Genomic DNA, 20,495 nt, shown 5'->3' on the forward strand with positions numbered 1-20,495 from the left:
ACCACCATACTCCTTGTTTCCCTTTGTGAGATAAAAGGGATTTTTTTTTTTCCTACAAACATCTCCTAAATTCAGAACAAGCAGTTCCTCTCACTCCCATAAGTGTGAGAGGAGACAGTTAAGTCTCCTAAGTATATATGGTAAATTGCAATTAGAAGAAAAATCTGGAACAAAATTTCTTCAGTCCTTGTCTCCTTTCTCCCAGCCCTTCTCACCCCTCCACCTCCTTCTTGCAGGATTAAGCCAAGCTAATCCTCAGATGAGCAAGATCTTGGGAAAGCAAAGAGCCAAGGGAGGAGAAAGAAAAATCCTTCACAGTCAACACTAATAAGGAAATTATAGGCATCCTACATTATGAATTGGATGAATTTTAATGGTTAGAAATGCAGTTGATTTATAATGCATCCATCCTGGACTGCAGGGCCTGTTGCCAGCTAATAAATAAATGACAGGCCCTTTGTATTAAAAGTATCAGTCATTTTATGTCACCGTGCTGTAACTGATGAAGAGCATTGAGCAAGGGAGCTGGTGGCCATCAGGTGTACACAAGAGCAAGGACCTTGTGTTTCAGGATGTACCTGAGGGCTTGGCATACCAGAAAGTTACAACCCAATCTTCCAAGTCTTCTCTCAGATGGGCCACAGCTTCTGTTCTATCCCACTGCTCACATTCCAGAGAAATAAAGAACTTAGCTGTGTTGAAAGGTCATTTTAAACAGAGCTTAAGGCCCTGTTTAACATGTTTTATGCTCTAGAACAAGTTAGTTACCCTGGACAGCAGGAACCGCTCCATCTGAGGTGGCAGCCCAAAGATTCCTTCCTACATGTGGAATGAGGGAAGAGGCTTTGGGTCTGCCTCTTGTGAGACTCCTGGTGAAGGCTGGGGGAGATTGTACCTTCTGCTGTCTTGACAGTCCCAGCTATTGGCACAGTCAGGGTGAGACGAGCTCAGAGTCAGGGATCAGCATGAATTCATACAAATCCCACTGCAAATGTTCACACTGAGGCTGTGTTTAAAATTAATTCTGGGCAAATCCCAGAGATGGGGTGGGATGGGACTGTTTTGCTCTCGTGTCAGATCCCAGCAGAACACAAATGTCAGGGGAACATTACTGAGAGCCCAGCAGGCAACTGAGTATTTGAGGATTTCAGGGCTGGGGTAGATTTTATCCTGTTCTTAATGAGGAGAAGTAACCTGACATGTTGTATGCCCATTATTTCCTGGAAAGAGGCATTGCTCCTTCCAGCCTATCAAGGGGCTGCTGAGCATCTTCTTCTCTATTTTATGGGTGAGGAGAGGCAGCTGGAAAGACATCAATTTGCTCAAGGCCATGCCAGGCTGCTGACAGCTAGCAGCCTGGCCCATGTTCAACCCACTGGACCATGCTGCATGTTTGTGAGTCCCTACCTGAAGTCCTTTCACAGCCAGTCTTTTAGAGGTAGGGGCTTAGATGGATAAACACATCCTTGGAGCTGTCAGCTGCATATTATGATCCCACAAAATGTCAGTTCTGAACTTTTTCTCCTCTTTTCCAGATAGCTTAGATCAAATTCTCCCTTTCCACCTTCATGGGGGCCATGCTACAGTCTTAATATGTTCTGCTTTGCTCTCTTGACTGCTTCTGAAGAGACCTCTTCTTGTAGGTCTCATTCCACCTAGGCATTGCCTCCTGGCCAGCTTCACTGGAGTGTGCTGGAACCCGAGTGCTGTGCTCAGAGGAAGAGCAGTCATTTTTCAACTTGGCTTTAGTTCTTGGCTGCAGGAATTAGGCAGGGAGGCTGGGATATGAGCCTGGCTGCCCAAGGAAAGCACTGCTCTCTAAGATGCAGACTTTCATCTCGACCTGGAGGAAGGAAACACTTATTGCCTTATTTATTACATTTCCCCATAGCTGTGTAAATACCATATCTGCGATAGATATAGATCTTATGAATAATATAGAGATTTGAACTAAGTAATTGCTGTGCTTTTTTAATACCAGAGATCCTCAGTGTCGAGTAGTATTAATGATCTGTCTTGACATGGGCTCTGCAGAGGGTGATTGCAAACCCCAGTTCCGTGAGAATTTGAGAAATTGGGGGAGAAATCCTAATGTGCTGTTCATCCCCTATGTTCCCTGTGGGACACTTCAGAACAAGTATCCTGTCTGCTGATTTTTTCTCAGCTTTCCCTAGACCCTCTAAGGACAGGAAGGCTAAGTGGGTTTTGGGAAAACAAATCCCTTTTGTAGGCAGGCTGGGATGGGCTGTCAGAGGAGGCAACTTTTGGAGGAAATGTAATACAAAGATCCTGGAAGCTCCCTGTGGTCACTAACAGTTCTCCAGACATTTCTAGAAGAGCAAAATTATTAGTTACAGTGAAATAGCTAAATTCAAGCGGAGGTAGTGATATTTTATGTGTCTGCTGATCTGAGCCTTGTCTCTCCTCTGTAGTTTTAATATGAAGCTCTCCTTTCCACTCGCTCTCTGAAACCCTTGTGCAGCCTTGCTGCTGTGTGCTGTTAAACAGGTGGCTACATTATTATTATGAGAAATTATCTATAAACTCCACTCTTTAATGCCTTAGAATCATTGGGTATGAATTTAAGATATTAAGAACTACGGAGCATTAACTTTTTTTTTTTTTTTCTTTGCAATGACATTGTTGTGGGGGAAAAGATAAGGGGATAACAATCACAGAATGTGTGGGTCACTTTGTGCCTTGCATCACTGGTGGCAAGGCAGCTGGTAGCCCCACTGACTGGTCCTTCTTGCTCCCTCCTCTAGAGGTGTTGGTGTTACTACAGAGCTCCAAGACCTCTTTAAATAAATGGAGCTATCTGAGAAGGTTATGAATGGCTTTTCAATTTATTTTTTCCCCCCGAAACATAGCACCACAAGTCTGAGTCAGGCTGTTAACTGTTTTTATTTCCCTCTTTCTAGCCATGTCCTGCTTTAAGATTATTTCTCATCCTTCTTCCACCATCACCCTTTTAACAGGAACGAGGGCAGGTGAGGCCAGTGGACTCTGCAGTCCGTGTTCTCACCTTGCCAGTCCAGGAGGAACAGGTCTTGCTGACCCCTGTGGACTGTGTGGAGCAGGGACCGTGGGCTCAGGTGTTTCTTTGATACAGGAATGGTAGCTTATTAACACTCTGTGCCCCGCAGATAAATTTTATTGATCATCAGCTGCTTAATCAAAAACTCTATCACAGTTTGTTTCGATTATTTTTTCCATCTCTTCATCTCTGGAGAATTGGCTTAGCCAAAGTTAATGTACTCATTATGCAGTTGGGAAACCACTGCTATAGACTGCTATGTAAATTAACAGTTTAGGAAGGTTTGTGTTCTTCTTCCCACATGTAGCAGGATGAATATACTGGGTGTATATTCCTCTGCCTGATGTGGTGAGTTTGGCTGAACTGGGTTTTGTGGCAGAGCTCGCCTCCCTGGCTGCACAGAGCCCAGGCTCCATGTCTACACCCCCACAGTCCTGGTACAGTGAGGAACAGCACTGCTGCTGTACCTGGTCCTGTATCTAAACAGATCTGAGCATCCCTGAAATCAGCACCCTTTGGTACATTGTTCTTGGGCCACAGCTGGAAACTCTGTGAACAGTGACTTTATTGAAAACTTTCAGAGCTTCTGGGTGAAAGGAAGCTGCACAGCAAGTGGCAAAAATATTTCCCAGTTTCTGCCATGTATATAATGAGCAGCTCTGAGAACTGTCAGGCTAGTTTGAGTGGAGACATAGGAAAGACTTGGGAGAGAAGCCCAGAGTCAGGAGCGTTGCTTGTTGTGCCACTCCAAACTTATTTCTTACTCTAGTTATGATGGATATCTTGATATGATTAATTTTCCTTTTGTGTTTTAATGTTTACTGCATAAAACTGTTCTCCTTGATCCCATCAGGGCTACATACTCCATGCTGGCTACGGTGTTGCAATGACCTAATTTGATTGCAGAGGGTTGTGTCCTGTATAATGTCTCATTTTCTCAGTAGTCGATGCAAACCCAATTTTATTTTCTTGGAAAAGAAGGGAAGAGGAGGCAGGAGCCCAGAATCCACAGCCAAGCTTATACCTGCAGCACGTACCTTGTTACCTGGCTGTAATGGCCCATGTAGTTCAGCTTGGATGAGACCTGCAGGCTTGTTTTATTTATTTATTTTCCTGATGGTGCTGACGGGGTAGAAAGGATGGAAGCTGCATCAGAGAAGGGCCCTCATTTGTAGGTGATGGCACTGCTGATTAGCCTCAAGGAGTCATTAATCCAACAGGCTGGACGCTCTCTTGATGGAGCTTATCTCAGGAGGGGAGGGTTAGCTGTGTCTCCCTGTGGGCTCTGGGTGAGTGTTCAGCTTTCTCCTCTTGTCTCCAATTAGATGCTTGGTCCTTTGTACCACTGTGTTTCACCTGCCTCAAAGACCCTTCACCTGCCTTCCGCCTCTGTAATTTGCGAGTAGCTCAGAGGAGAGAAGGAGGGTCTGGTCTCAATTTGTGTGGCTCATTTGCATGTGAAATCAGCACATCCCTTCAGCAGAGCTGCCAGCAGCCTCCTGGCCCCGCTGCTCTCATTCAGCACGGCTTTGACAGCTCCAAGGCTGTGGCTCGGTGAGCGGTGGCAGGGCTTGCTCATAAACTGGAAGTGTCACTGTGTTTTTGCAGAGCTCGTCCAGAAAATGGTGTTTTACAGCAGCTCATAAAGGAAGTGTCAGCCTGGGATTTGGTCTGTGGAAAAAGAACCTGCCTTTGCAAAAGGCACAGTGCACAAGCTCTCAGCTCTGGCTCCAGGGCCATCCCTGCTGGCTGGGGTAAATTATTCAGCTGATGGTTTCATTGCTGATTTTCTCATGGGTCCTGGTCTCTCTGACTCTGTATTCATCTCAGGGTATTCCTCATTCTCAGCCCTGTTTATTCTTGTCCTGTTGAGCTTTGAGTGGGCTTTTGATTGAAAAGGGATCTGTTGTGGTGAGAGGGGAGAAGTCAGAGAGCAACTGGCAGGCAAAATGCACTTAGGGGTTGAATGAATAAATCAACAGGTCTCCAGGTGTGGCACCAAACAGGCTGTCTTGTCTTGATCCAAGGACTTAGTGGGAAGAGGCCAGGCAGCAGAGTGGCAGTGGTCACTGTGGCTGGGCAAGGGCCAAGGGAATACAATCATAAGTCTTGAGAGAGAATAGAGGGAGGAGACTGGACATTGGTCACTCATGTGCTACTCCTTGGAAGAATACCAGATTTCATGAAGGAAGCACAAATCTAGGCCTGATTTTTTTTCCCCCCATTTCAAAATATTTTATCACAGAATCAAATAAGAAGTCTCTTTAAGAAGAAGCTGGCACAGGGCAGCTGGCTGAGTGTTGCAATCAATGTATCCGCTGTGGAATGTTTCCTGCAGAAGTATTACATCCTCTCTCATTTAGCTGATGATCTTTAGGGTGAATCAATCAAAAGATGCTGCACACAAGTAGTTCAGCCTGTGATCCTATGGGTGTCCATTACAGAGGTATTTGCCCATGTTAATGGACCTGTTGATTAACAAAAAACCTACTGTTTTTTAAAATAGAAAGCTGTTACTTGATGGCAATTGTTAGCATTGGTTTTTCTGCCTCCCCACCTCCCAAGCACAGCTCTCATTCTGTGCCAATGCAGGTGACTGCAACAAAAGCCAGGTCTGCAGTGCTGGGGAGAAGAGTGTCACATCTCGTGCAAGCAGTTATCTGAGGAGAACCTTCTCTTGGAGGATGGGAAGAACAGAGAGAGGCTTCTCTGTACTCAGTGGGTGATCTCACCACTCTGTGTCTTGTTCTGTTAATTGTGTTTCTGCACCCATCTACCTTGGCATGTGATGTCCTGTTGGACTTCAGGTATAACTGAAGAAGGTATTTCCCTGAAATCCCCATGAGGCCAAGACTCAGCAGCTCCTTGAGGAGTCTGATTGAGTTTTACACTAGCTGAGTGCATGGGAATTTTTATTTGGGTCTGTAAAGCTTATAGTCTGCTGAAGCAATAGTGCTCATTTTGTTTCTCTACAGCACAGACACTTGTCAAATCTCCACATTTCTGGGTGAAAATGTGCCCATGTTGCAGTGTTGCTTTTCTGATGCTAGCATGACCCCCAACTGGAATTTTAAGCATTAGAAGATGAGCGTGGTGCCTCCTGCATAGATATCCTTACCTTTGAAAGCCAAATCTGAGGGTTTCCAACCCCGTGATGACTGAAGTTATGCAAACGAGGGAGCAGCATACTCAGTGCTGCCAGAGCTCTGCTGTGGCACTGGGTGCACATCCCAGGACAGAGCATCGTGCTGAGCTGTGTGACACAGCTCTCTGCAGGCACCCTCATGCACCACAGCTGAAACCCAACCCAAAAAAGACCAGGCTTGTTGCTGTGGGCTGTGTTCAGCCTCATGCTGCTGTTCTGCACTCTGGGAAGCGTGCTGGGATCTTTCCTGCTCAGCTGGGGCTGTGGGAGCATTTGGTCCTCTCCCAGGCTGCTGGTGCAAAGCAGCCACTCTTCGGTTTGGCAGCCAAACATTGCTTCAGGCTCCACTGCAGAGGGGACCAGCCCCCCCCGTGTCACTTGTTTATCTCTGTCATTTATTGCTACAAACCAACTCACCCAGAGCCGTCCTTCCCACAGCTGGTGGGAGTCAAAGTGCCCAGGCTGTTAGTGGATTAGGGCAGCAGAGTGAAAAGCATTTGGCGTTTCTATCCTGATTCTTCTGGGTGCCTTTAATTAGCATGATTGCTCAGCACAGATTTTGCCATGTTCTTTAGCTCCCCTGGTTAGGATAATTATTCCCCCAGCTCCTTTTGTTCCAATTCCTGATCGCTTACAAAGTCTCCTGTTAAAAGCCATTAAATCTGTAATGTGAGAGTAAATGTTGAGCAGCGTTGTGCTCTCAGCCCCACACGTGTGAGCTGGATCTCTTGGCCCCTCTCCCTCACTCCTCTGCTCCCTGCCACGTGCTCCATGCTGTGGCACCACTCTCTGCATCCCTCTCACGCTCTGCATCCCTCTCACGCTTCCACCCCAGCCATCCCACGTGTCCCACACTCAGCAGGTTGTGTTCACTCTCTCCCTGCTTTCTGCTGGCACTTTTGTCATCCCTTAGCTTGGTTTCCTCTGTGCACAGGCTGATTTTGACAAGGAGGTTGAATTCTGGGCTGTGGACTGTGATCTCTCACATTTAGTTGCATGTGCAAATATGGAGGTGCTGTTAGATGTGTATGTTCTTGCATGTTTTAGCCATGGTGTGGGGAGTTCTTGCTTCAAGGAACAGCTAAAATAGAGGGGGGAGATGTCCTAGCTGTGGTGGGAAGCAGGACTTCTGTTGGTGGATGATGGAGAAGAGGAATGACTTTGTTTCCTTATTTTTTAAGTAAAGCCGTTTTCCTCTTTCTCAAGTGTAAAAGCCTCCAGTGGAGGGAAAACAGGTTTTGGATAGCTGTGTTCCCTGGAGCTTCCATGTTGCAGTGCCTCCCCATCTGGAGGCCTGTGAGCTCAGCCCCTTCACTGCCCCTCGTCTCTGCTGATGTTTGATCAGCACATGCCAATGGCTCAAGTGGGGCAGACACACAGAGGCTTACACAGAGTGACATGGTGTGAAATAAGATTGGGCTCAAGTGCTTTAAACGCCTTGTGCATTTAGGTGAGTTGATGTGAGAAGGAGAAGGGAGAGAGGGAGACTTATTTGCAGACCCAGAATGAAACTGGGGCAGAGAAGGGTCTGGCAGACATGTAGTTTGTTAAGCTCAGAGCTGATCGCTTGAGTAAAAATTCACAGCTAGACCACTTGCTAGAAAAAGCTTCTCAGAAAGGACTCCTGGTCCTTCCTCCCTCATTTGAATGATGACCCCTAATCAATTGCAGACACACATTTTGGGCTTAAATCTTGGGTTGCTGCCCTGCAGTGCTGTGCCAGATTTTCCCCACTCTGCAAAGCTCACCCTCTGCTCTCGGGTGGAGTGAGGTTTTCCTTGCACAGCAGCAGCCTTGGAGCACAGGGCTCCTCATTCACCTCATCGGTGATTTGCTGGCTGCAAGGAGCTTTCCAGGCATTTCATACAATCTCTTGCAAAAATCTCCCATGTTTCATGTGTGTTTGGTGGAAGCAAAGCCCCTTCTCCTGCAGAATGAAGACCACCACAAATACTTAGCGCTCGTTTGGTTGGCACTATCCAAATAGTCCCACGGGAGCTCTGTAGTATCAGCATAAATGCATGTTTTCCTTTCTTCCCCTGGGACAGCACAGCCTTCCTTGTGCCCTGGGGTATGGGTTTAGAGCTTGTGAAATACTGAAAGATACTACAACATGGTCTTGAAACAAAATCCGGAGCTGGGAGCTCTCCCTTGGGAAGTGTAAAAACACTCTTTGACATATTTTGGTGCAGAAGACAATTTATCTTGAGAACCATCTACTGGGGCAATTATCAAGAGCTGAAGAGCTGTGGTGGCAGCTTTGTTTCCAAAGCAATCAACAGAGTAGGAGCACAGGAGAGACACAGACAAAGAACAATAATTCTGGACAACGCAGCATCCAAACAGCCTAAAAGAATCAACAAAACCTTGTTCCTCAAAACTCCCTGCTGCTCTCACTGTGTTTTAGTCCTCAGCTCTTCCTGCTCCTATTTACAGCTCCTCTGTAGCGCTCGGTGCCTCCTTGCCTGCTGAAATCTCCTGAGCTCCTCAGTTTCCATCCTCGCTTTGTAAACTCCACAAAATTGTGTTTTCCCACAGGATGTTCTTCCTGACACTTCAGACTCTCGGGCTTGTACAGCTCCTGGGCTTCCTGGAGGGCAGCTCTGGCCTTTCTAGATGACATAAGGTGTTGCTGGAGCAGATGGCAGAGTAAAGAGACTTGAACAAGCAAGGATTTATTCTGGGCCTTGATCAGCTCCTCCCATCCTCTGAAGGGCAGGAAAGCATCCCTGGCACTGCCTTGGCTGGGAAGGTCCCAGCCTCAGGCTGCAGAAGTTGTGTGCAAACCTGTCCACCATCTGTGTCTCTTCTTGGAGTTTGCTATCATATCCCAGCCCTCTGGCTTTACCAAGCACTTCTGTCCCCTTCTAGAGCCCAGAGATCCTGCACAGGATGGGAGCCTTGGAGCTGGGGCTGTTACTTGTTGGATGTTCAGGACTGCCACTGGTTCCTTTGGAGACCATGGAGAATAGGTGGTCCTGCTTTGTGCCACCATTTTTTCTGCCTGTGTAATAAATGTAACAGCTTCTTCCTCCCCAGGGAATGAGCAAGGCATAACAAATTAATGTTTATGAATCACTTTCCAGCTGGAAAGAACTTTGAAACAGAGCTGTTGCTGTTCTAACTCAGGGGCTTCCTTTACTGGTTGGCTCTTTGATGTGGTGATCTGTTGTACTGGTGGATCAGCTGTACCATAATTGGAATTAATCAGCAATTAAGGAACACGAGCCCAACCAGATTCTTTCCCAGTGGATATTCATTCCTGGGCACATTAGTCAGTGGTTTCAATAACCCTGTAAAATGCTTAGGGTAACTATTGCTATTTGAAGCAGCTGAGGAACAGAGGCAATGTCACAGGGACATGGATACCTGTCAGGCAAAGTGGAAATAAGAAGCTCTTGTAGTACTGTGCTTAAATTGGCAGCACTCTGAGGGCTGACTTGAAAAAAAAATTAAAAATTGACATAAGAATATATTTGAAAACCAAAGTGATGAAAATGATGTATTACTTTGCTAGGATGGGATCTTTCATGCCAAGTCCCTTGGGCTTTGTGGAGTGCAGAGGCAGCAAAAGTGCACAGTGGTGAGAAGTGTGGACTTGTGGTGGCAGGAATGCAGGTTTTTTTACCTCCCAGCAGTGAGAATGGTAGAGGAGAAAGCTCCTGGATGTGTCAGTGCAAGCACAAGGAGAGGCAGAGGCAGAGTAACAGCTGGACAATGCCCACAATGTCAGCTACCACCAACTTTGCAAACACTTTCCTGCAGCTTGTTCTCCTGGCTGACCTGCAACCCCCGAGAGTTTTGCTGTGTGTCTTTGCATGGTCGTGGGTATTTCAGGGGACAAAAGAGCCATTCTCCTTGCTCAGAGACCTTCTCTGTGACCCACTACCACTTAAATGAAGCAGAGACTAAGCTCTGCATGTCGTGGGTGAGACTGCTGGGTGCCCAGCCTTTCCCCCTTCCCTGGTCCTCTTACAAGTCAGTTCACATACTCTGGCCTCAATCTAACAAAAACAAAACCGATGAGGCCCAACTGATCTGGCTGCTTTCCATCATGCAGTGGGCCTCTGATGCCTTTAAATAGCTGCACCTCTGTGCAGGCTGGAGAAAAAGCACTGACTGTGCCTCTGGACAAGAGGGTAGCTTTGGCTCAAATCACAGGCCATCTCAGACTTGAAAATAGCCTTTTTTTCCTGTCATCCTTGATCTTAAGTAATTTCTTTTCCTTCTTATTTTTCATTTTATACCCTGTTAAGTGCTTTCCTTACTCTGGGGCTTTTCCTAAGGGGAATTGGTGGGAATCTTGGAGTTCTGCCTCCTGAGCTATCAGGCTACATCATTTAGTATCTTGGAACTACTCCATCCATGAAAGAGTTCCAGAAAAAACAAACTTGTGATCCTAGCCAATATGGACATGGCCTACGTTAATGGTGGCAACAGTGGAAACACAATGGATACCGGAATTCCTCTGACCACAGGTTTAGTGAATCTCACGAAGTTTTCAGGAGTTCACCCCATGGAAAGCTGTGACTGCTGCCCTTTCCTCAAGAAAATGATGTTTGACTGTTGGGTACCTGCAGAATTCTCCTACCCCTTCCTCTGCTCTAGCCAAACATTAAAGAAATTTATGTGGAAATGGGATCTTCTGGATCCATTTGCTTTTGTTTTTCTCTTGCTCTTGGGCCATCTCTTCCTTTCCCTGCCCTCCAAAACGCTCTCAATGCTGCGATCTTCTGTTTGTGATTTTGGACGAGCACAAGAAGATGGCACAAGCTGTAGCTAGAGCTCCATCTAGCACATTCCCAAGAGGTTTCCTATGATGTCAAATCTCTTTGATTAAAGTGGGAGACTCTTATGTCAGAGGTTTAACCATGGAAAATGAAAACAGGTGCAAAGTGAGCTGCCATGGAGGGGAATAAGGACCCTGTTTACATGAAAATGAAGGATTATAAGAATTTCTGTAGCTCTCAGAGCCTTTCTAATCTAAAAAGAAGCATAATCTGCTTGAAGATCTGCTTGAGGTCTGTGTATCAGTGTGAAATTCATCTATGGACTGAATTTTCTTGAGGTTCTCCATTGAGGTCAACACTGTTGGGCTGGTATAAATGAGAGGAGATCTGAGCTCTCTGACTTTACCTGGACAGTAAAGGAGATGATATGGTTATCTGCAGCTGAAAGCATCAGGGAGAGCCTCACAGTGTGCTTCTGCTGAGCTTCTGTGACCTGCTTTGTTGTGGCAAGTGAGACTTTAGGCTGGGTTGCATCTCACCCTGTTACATGCTGTGAGAGGAAGGGAATAAAGAGGGTTTTGTTTTCTAGCCCAGCAGATGAACCCATCCATGACAGGAAACCTGGGTTGTTGTGTTGCTTACCCCTCAGATATAGACATTGCAGTGCTGACTTTGACTAAAGGGATGGCTATTTCCTTTGCTCAGGATGTGGGCCAAGCCTGATGGTTTTCATGTTTTCTTTGATGCTATTCACATTTCATATCTGCACATAGAGAAAGATAAAATGTACACTGTTGTTGGAGTCTCCTACTGCTTTTCCTTTATATCATAAATTCTCCTGTAACTCAGAAGAGAGCTCAAAGCTCCATTGCCTAATGTGAGCTGCGTGGATAGCAGAGTTATGTTTGGCCAGCTTGTTGCCCTTAATTTGCTATTTTTATTTAACCCATTTTTGCCAGGCATTAGCAAATGTAGCATCCTGTTGCTTTTCTCATCTGTTCCCACAGCAATTTATATTGCTGTTTCAGAAGCAGTTTCCATCCCTGGGTTTCAAAACTGGTCTTCACCACTCCTGCTGTGGCAGATAGGGATGCCGTGAGGAGTAGTGCATCATTTTCTGCGTCATTCCCTCACCTCCCTGTGTCACAATCCCTGCTGCTCCTCTCAGGTGATGGGGAGCAGCCTCAGGTCTCCAAAGCCTTAGAAGCATGCTCTATTTGAATAGTGGCAATTTTACCAGAAGGCACACAGGGAAGGCAAGGTGAAAATATCTGTTTTTTCTCCTTAGTTTTGCTCTCTCAGTGGAGGAAGTGTGTTCCTGGCAGGGTGCTCTCCGTAGCCTAGATTGGTACGGATGTTGGGCTGAGTGGCCAAAACCCATTAGCCAGGATGTTGGGAAACACAAGCCAGCTCTGGAGGACTAAGTGGATGGCCAGGGTTGAGGACAAAAACTGATTGCATGGTTTGGTTGCCTTCAATTTTCTTGTCCTTTCATTGCCACATCCATCCAGCCTGCTTAGAGAAATGACCCATCTGCTCCCTCCATCTCAAGCTGTTAGAGCTGCACAGCAAATCTGAACTCATTCCTCCTTTCCCATTCTCCAACACTCTCCATACATTTATTCCATTACCATACGATGGTTATTAGTAGAGAGAATATGATGTTTTAATTTAAAAAGTGATATCACTAGAACTGGGAAAAGCACAAAGTTTAGTATGTCAGATCCTTTCCAATTTTATAGGTCTTTGGAGATGTTTTTGATTTCAATCTACAGGGTGGGGATTTTTACCTCGTTACTATTTCCATGCTTGTGTGTTGGAGTTTCCCTACAAGTCTACAAAGATAGTATTTTTCCTCCCATTTTCCAGCTGGCACTGACAAACATGGAACTCCACAAAAGTTACTGTTTTTAGAATTTCCCCAACTCCTTCTAGGAAGATGAACCCTTCTATTTCTCCTCCCCCCCCCCACGCCCCTTTTGACAAGAAAGAAAGAAAGAAAAAGTAAAGCAGAACACCCACATGTTTTTAGACATTTCCAAGCCAGTTTTTCAGAAGCTAATAGCTGTGATGGTAGATGACATCTGTCATAGCATCCAAACTCTGAACCTGTTGAGATTCACCCATTTTAACCCTGGACATCTCCGTGAGCATCATCCATCTCACATCTGTCAGAGAAGACATAAACCTAGCAAGAGCCTTGTTGGTTTCTGCTCCATACAAGAGAATGGGGTTAAAGGTAGCAGTACAATAGGGGAAACAGCAGTGAGGAAGAGACAGAAAAACCAGTCAGGAGAGAAGCGTGTTTTTTTTCAGATTCTTTGTGGACTTTAATAATCAGAAGGAGAGGATGCCAAAAGGACCAGTGCTGCCTTGCTCTCCCAAGCCAGCAGGATGTGTGTTCAGCCCTTCAGCTCCAGAAACGTGGGCTGTCCTCCTGCCACGCTCCTCGTCGTCCCTCGGCAGCCCCTGCATGGCGGTGGAGGGGTAACCCCCACTGCAGCCCCGTTCTGCAAAGACCCTGCTGTCACTGGAGATCCCTGCAGCTGGGATTCACAGCACAGCACTGATGACAGAGAGCAAAGCCCTTGGAGTCCCCAGCCATAAGTCTTGCTGATCTTTCACATGTCCCTTTGCTGAGGCTGTGTGTCCCCGGTGGGTTTTTAGGTCTGTTGGATGTGGTCCGGCAGAAGTGAAATTGCCTTAATTTAGCAGAGCTAAGAAACACCAAGAAAATAAAGCAGACAGGAGGTCTCATTGGAGATACTTTGTACTGTTGAAGATAGACTTTCCCAGCTCTCCTTTGGTGGCCATAAAATATATTTATATTATGAAAAACAAAACACGATAAATAGTGATGTTCAGGGATGCTGCATTTATTTGTGTCCCAGTGACTCTGATCACTTTAAACCGTGAGAGTTGAGCTGGGCTCTTTCTCACTCTCATTTCATTTACTAATGATATTTCAACGCTTGGAATTTGCCTATGAATCTTGTTTATGACACATGAACCAGAGCTGAGCCTGGCTTGCTCTCCCTTATGAATTGGCCCTTAAGGGCCACTGAGAATAACAGAGAGTTTCCCCAAAACAAGTTTAAACAGTTCCAAACCAAACAAACAGCTTTTGTCTGCGTCCTCAGGTCCATCAAACATGTGTTTGATGTGTGGATAGAATAAGATAGTGCAGTGGAGAAATATAAATAGATACATAAGACAAAATAGAAAGAAGGAATAGGAAAAGAAAAATCTTGTGGCTGGTGTAGTTTTGGTGTGAGAAAATTTCCTAACCTGTTTGAAAGTACTCTTCCTATTGAGATCAATTCTTAGCAGCATCCAAGCTGCTCCATGCTGCTCTAGTGATGCCAGACTTGAGTTAGCTTAGCTGATTTGTTCAGGATCCTGTGACTGTATGAGGTGCAGGAATATTTTCTAAATCTTAGAGCACTTATGTAGACAAGGCATCCCAGTAATTTCTTGGAAAAACCCGTTAGACCCATGAAAATTTGGTATAGATGAGAGCAATCCCCAAGATCCTACCATGCATGTCTTGGTCATGGCAAACAAGTGAATTTCCCTGGCTGGGGCATCCCAAGGCAGATACATTCCCAATAGATGTTTGATACAGCGCTTTCAAACATTAACTTTGCCCTGTAACTTTGTTGGACTGAAGGGAGGAGCTTGCCTATGATCTCTGCTCCCCTTGTCTTTCTTTCTCATCTGGCTGGTATTTCTGGCAAATCCTAAACCTTCAGACCTCTTTTAGAGAGGTGAGGTTGTGTGAGGAGAAGATGCCTCCAGCATGCAGGGTTCAGTGTACATGGGACAGCTGGGATGAAGAAAGGTCTGTGGGGTTAGGAGAGTCAGGTCTCCCCAGCCTTGCAATGGTACTTTCTGGCTTCAAGAATGTCATGCTAGACAAGATAAATCGTGAGGGAATAGTAGGCACAGGAAGGAGTCTCCCTATTCCTCACTGTCAGCCTAGGGAAAAGATGGACTAGGTAGGAATTTTGACTTAGTGGGAACCTCTGGAACAGAGTTGTCCCCAGTTGTCTGTCCAGACCTCTTGCATGCCCCTTGTCCTCAGAGCACTTGTGCCTGCACGCTCCACATGAAATAATTGCCTGTTCTTTATGGAAAGATGGAGTGAGGTAGTCCTGCCTGGAGAGGACATTTTGGCTTTAATTTAATGGCAGCCGTTTGCTAGTTATTCATTTGGTTCTTTTTTATATAATCACATGTGTGTCGATATCTCTCTCTTTTTTTCTAGTTTTGCTCTTTTTTGTTTTTTCGTTTACTTTATTTTGCTTTTTTCTTTTTTCTGTTTTTTTTCCCCCTTTAGGTTTCAGAGAAATTATGTTGAATCCAATAAGCCTCCCTGGACATTCCAAACCTCTTAACCAAGGCATTTATGTTGAGGATGTCAGTGTTTATTTCAGCAAAGGACGTCATGGCTTTTAAAAACTCCTTAAAAGTCCCTGTTCTGATGTCAAGTTTATAGGCTGTGCCCTCAAAATGGTGGGAAGCAGTAAGCGTGGTCTGTATGGATTGAGGTCTCCTCCTAATAGGACTCTACAGCCCTGCCTGTACACACGTTAAAGCCAACTGAAACTGTGGTTTTCTGTCACCAGATAACAGGGTTGTTCTTTTCCTCCAATGGTCGCTGTGTTCGTTAAATATTCCTGCAAGGCACAACAGCAGCAATGAGAGCAAATAAAGAGAATTAAAACCCAATTGAAAGGAGTCATCCTAATAATACAGTAAATAATTGTACTTTTGCTTTAAAATAAAACACAAAACAAACAAACAAACAAAAACCAACCAAGCCAACCAAACTGACATCTTTAGTCATGTCCTCCCTGCTTGGAGTTTTCTTTGTAAGCTTGTGTCTTCGCAACACCCAGTGAATGCTGCCATCACCTCTTACGTGGCACCGCCATGGGAGGTTTCCCAGAGCGAGCCGAGGCGGGGAGCCTTGAAGAAACTAAAGCAGAATGAAGACTTTTGGTAAGAACAAAGGTAGCCCCGCTCCAAATTCTTGCACAGAAAATAATGTTGGAAGGAATGAGGATGGAAAGAAAATCAAAGAGTATCTTACTTCTCTGACAGGAAGAGTGTGGTTATCTTTGAAGTGCACATATTCTAGGAGGCTCCTTTTGTTTGTCTGTCTGTGTGTTAGAGCGGCTCGTTGGATCTGACTATATCATTGTTGTACTCTGGTCTCTCCCTGCTGCTTAAATGATGAGCTTTATCTGAGGAGTTACCTGGAACTTCCTGCGTGGGTGGAGAATCCATAGCGCAGGAGGGTCGTGTCCTTGCCAGGACTAGAGCAGTAAGCAAAGTGGAAAAGCATATCAGATGCACGTAGGTCCCATTGTTGGGCCTTTTCCAGCCGCCTTTAGCTCTCCCCTTTATTCCCACTCCACCAGAGATTGATTGTAACTCAGTTGGGTACCCAGAACCATCAGCTGGAGGCTGGCTGACTGAAGGAGAGGGAAAAAAAATATTCTGTTGCTTCTTCTCTGGCAAAAACAGAAGTATTGATCCTTTTCTGGCTGATATTTGTATTCTCTCCCCTTCTCCCATCCCACTTTTGTCTTACTTCATCCAAAGCCTCTCAGATGGAAAAGTAAACCCTTTCATCCTGTCCTCAAGAGAAGCCTGCTGCCCTTGTGGCAACTTGTATGGCTTTCCTTGGACTCTCTGGATGTCATGTGTATGGGAAATACAGGTTTGCTCACACATATCAGTGATAAGCAAGGCAGATTTTCTCTAGAGGACACAAAATATTCCAAAAGCTTCAGGTGTGGCCAGATCCTTTTGAGAGGAATATTGGACCAGGAGCTTCCTCACCAGCCACTCTGCTTTGCTGGCCTTCTTGGTGGCCTGAGATGACCTTATCACATCAGGGGTGTCTCTAAATCACCAGCCCTCAAGGGTCACTGCCACTGGAAAGCATCTTGGTCCCTCTCCACCAGAACTGGGCAGAAGCCTCAGAATGGATGTTCTGCTTCATCCTGCCTTTACAGGTGACCTGCATGAACCACCCTGGAGATTGCCAGGAGGTTTTATTATCAGCCGTCCCATAGGGATATCGCTGGGAATATTCCATTCTTTTGCTTCTTCTCCTGGTTCATTTGCATAAAAAGGTAAAGTGCAATAGAAGAGTACTGGAGAGATGGTGGCAGATTGCTTTAAGTTAATGGACATGCCTTAGGGGGCATCTGGTTAGCGTGAGGAGACCTGGCTCAGGTTGGATGGCTTCAGAAACCATGACCAAATCTCCCAACAACGTTTCCTGCCCGCATCGGAGCTGGAAATGCCAGAGGTGCACTGCCAGAGAGGACCTGCGGCCGTGTGCCATGGACACCTCAATTCTGCAGATTCAGAGTGAGGAGGAGCTTCACCGAGCGTGTGAATCACTGGGTGCTTGTCTGAACTGAACTTCCCCATCTCCTGGAAGTCGCCCACCTGATCTGGGGATGTCTTGTCCGTCTGAACTGTCTCCTCTCCCTAGCACTGTTCAGGGGACTCTGCTCTCAACTGTGTGTATCAGTCGTAGAGATGCATCTGTGGGCCTGGACCAGAAGCCTATATCCAAATGCCCTAGCAGAGGAAGGGTTGAATTTTGCAGCTCAGGTCCATCTCTGCTTAGAAGAAATCCTCCGGACCGTACAAGATAATTAAATGCAGTTCTCCCCACTGTGATCGATGTCTCAATTTGTTTAACACCAGTTAAAGTCTCTGGTTCCTCACTGCTGAAAATGAAAGCCAGTCGTGGCTGTTTGCGATTGGTGGCTTTAAGTAGCAAGTCTAAGGATGTTTCTTTTTTAAATTTTATTTTATTTTTAATTATTGTAAATCATTACCTCATTTTCTGTCAATGAGATTCCTCCATCTTTGAGCATTCTTATCTTGCCATAACTATCATCCTGTGCTAATGGGAAATGGGACGGTCCCTTCTCACAGAGACTATAGGGGTGTTCAATGTCTAGTTTCTTAATAAACACTTTATTTTCTAACGAAACAGCTGCACCAGGCCTCTTCTTTGAAGACAAAATAAATAAATGTTCAGAATGACATGTCCTATAGTCTACTTCTTCATGAGATGGTCCACGTGTGGGGAGTTTGGTTTGTTTTCTTCTTTGGCGGGTGTGGAGGGTGGTATTTACAGTTGTGACGGGAACATTGCTCAGGTGTAGCTCTTGTTTCTGTCACTCTCACCAGGCATAAAGATGTTTTCTTGCCTGAGAGCTTAGCTGCTAATGGTCTCAGTTGACAACCAGTTGGTTTTTGTAGCATAAAATGGTCATATTCTCAGGGACAAGCTGGTACTGCAGGAGATTGTGTCAGGATTTGCCAAGACAAGTTTCTGTAGTTAGTAGAAAAAGTTTTATTAGAAGCCTTATCTCTCAGGGAGCTTGACAGTAAAATATTGTTCTGGCTGCAGTGCTTTCATTTCAGGATATGCTGTTGCTTCAAGTCTCATTGCTTGGCTGTGCAAATTGACAAAAACCAAGAAACATTGGCTGCTGGGTGTTGGATTGTTGTCCCCTCCTCAGGAGCAATTAGCCTCATGTTGAACTTTCAAGGGTGTGTTTGCTGTAGAGGCAGTGGGATACAGGTGAGCACTGTACTCATATTCCTCATTAGAAATTAATGTCTGGGTGGTTGGATACTCCAGGAGGAGAGAGGAACCATTCTGCAGTGTCTGGGACTTGGCATGAGGTGTGTCTTAGTAGCTGTGTCTTAGAATTGTTAACAGGAGATGTCACCGATGTAACTAAAAGCTGCTGTGCCAACCTGCAGGTGACAGTGGGCATGAGGACAGGGGTGTGTTTGAGCACATATTGGTGGATGGTGCTGGAACCCTCTTAGAAAACCTGGTGAGAGTTTTGATGAGCAAATTAAAAACATGTTTTCCAGCATCCTTTTGTTCCTATAACTTCCTGGCATGACTTTCAAGCAAATGTCTCAAAATGATGCTGTGAGTCAATTTCTGCATGACCTTCCTTTCTAATGAGTGTCTCTAGGGGTGATGGGGTGCTGTGGTTCACAGGATTAGGTGATGGCTGAGATCTTAACCTTTCCAGGAATGTCTGCAATGCCCAAGACAAATGTTTGTCTCCTAACATAACTTTACACAAAGGATGAGCATCTGAACTGCATTGGATTCCATCCCTGTTTCCTTTTTCTTTCTGAGGTGTGGGAAACAAACATGGGGTTTGGAAGCTCTGTCTTTTCTTCTCCACTACTGCAGGGTCTGTTATCAGATTTCACAGCCCAGAAACATTGCAAACAGTGGTTGATTAGCCAATTACTTGGGCTGCTGCTATGGTTGGCTTTGGTTCGCTTTGCTTTGTGTTTCAGGACAACTGACTCCTTACGTATGAGTTCCCACAATATTTTTTATGCTGTCACTTCAAAGGGAGCTGGTTTAACTATGGACTCTGACAGGCACTGTAGAGGGGTTGGGCACTTGTTTCTTCTTGTTCTTCCTTCTTGGTTATCTCTGTTGCCTGATGTACCCATGCAAAGGCTCCATGCTCTTTGTGATAGCTGGACCATGAATTGATAATGCTGTGCTGCTCTCTCCCCACTCTGGCTTCAAATAACTCCTAAAATAAAGAGTTATTACTGAAGGAGCTGGGGATGCTGGTTTGGTAGGGTGAGGGCAGCGGACCCCTAGCAGGAATGATCAGCTCCTCCTGAACATCACAGCCCTGCCTCCTCAGGTCTTGTAGAGTGTGGAGCCCGTGTGTGAATTAGCAGAGAAACAAAGTTTTGGCTCATTGTACTTTAAAAAGATGGAGTTACATTTCTTTCAGTTTCTGCTTGAAGGGAGCATGATGGCCACAGTGTGTTTCTGGCACTGTAGCTCTCTCCAGAGTGGAATCATCACGTGAGACCTTGGTCTCAGACGTGCTGCAGGGCAGTGTCTGGTGTGTGGGATGCTGTAGGTCATGATTGGGGTATATGTAGTTTCTGCAGCTGTTTATCCACATTGCACTGAGTCCTGATGTTCGTTGCTGCTCTTTTGTTTATTTAGATGTGCATTTGAGGAGTCACACCTTCTCTCCCAAGAGGCTTAAGCTTGTTTTGAAGGTGGTGGTTTGGTGTTTCTTTCTACCATTAGGTCTTTGTCCTTTCCCTCTGTGTCCTGCTGTCCAGGGAATTCCTGGGAGCTATAGGGAGTCAGAGCAAGCTGCTTCTGCTGATTCAGCAAACTGCAGCAGTGCGTCACTGCTCTGCTCTGATTTGTACCCAGAACAAGCTGCAGATCCTCAGGGTTAATCCTGGCATTAGCAGAGGATAAAGAGGCCTAGACACAGTAGTAAAGCTAAAAACCATGGGTTTGGAGGAGCAGCAGCAAGAGAGCACACAAGAAATCAATGCTGAGTGATTTCATTTTCTTCCTTAACATTTGGAAGCACTTCTGGTGCTCTTTGTGCAGTGAGTCAAAAAGTCCGTATTAACCATGCATTTACCAGTGCCTGCAGTGCCTGAGTAGTTGGAAGAAAATTTAACAAAGTGTGGGGAAGTGCATACAGCTGCTTTGAATTTGTGGGTGTAGTTTGATAGGAGA

At 45.6% G+C, this 20,495-nt stretch overlaps 1 protein-coding gene across 4 annotated transcripts in view; it reads left to right on the plus strand.

Annotated features, from left to right (window-relative positions):
- Positions 1-20,495, plus strand: part of NTRK3 (neurotrophic receptor tyrosine kinase 3) — a 205,137-nt gene that overhangs the window by 122,133 nt on the left and 62,509 nt on the right. The window contains exon 13 of one of the 4 annotated variants that reach the window (XM_062501236.1): positions 15,252-15,769. The exons of the other annotated variants lie outside the window; for them this stretch is intronic. Coding sequence (XP_062357220.1) covers positions 15,252-15,370 — 119 coding nt within the window. The 3' untranslated portion in view covers positions 15,371-15,769. Of the gene's footprint in view, positions 1-15,251; positions 15,770-20,495 lie in introns of those variants that run through there. 4 annotated transcript variants of the gene reach the window in all.

The sequence above is a fragment of the Cinclus cinclus genome, chromosome 13 (assembly GCF_963662255.1).
Source record: "Cinclus cinclus chromosome 13, bCinCin1.1, whole genome shotgun sequence".
NCBI classification, from domain to species: domain Eukaryota; kingdom Metazoa; phylum Chordata; class Aves; order Passeriformes; family Cinclidae; genus Cinclus; species Cinclus cinclus.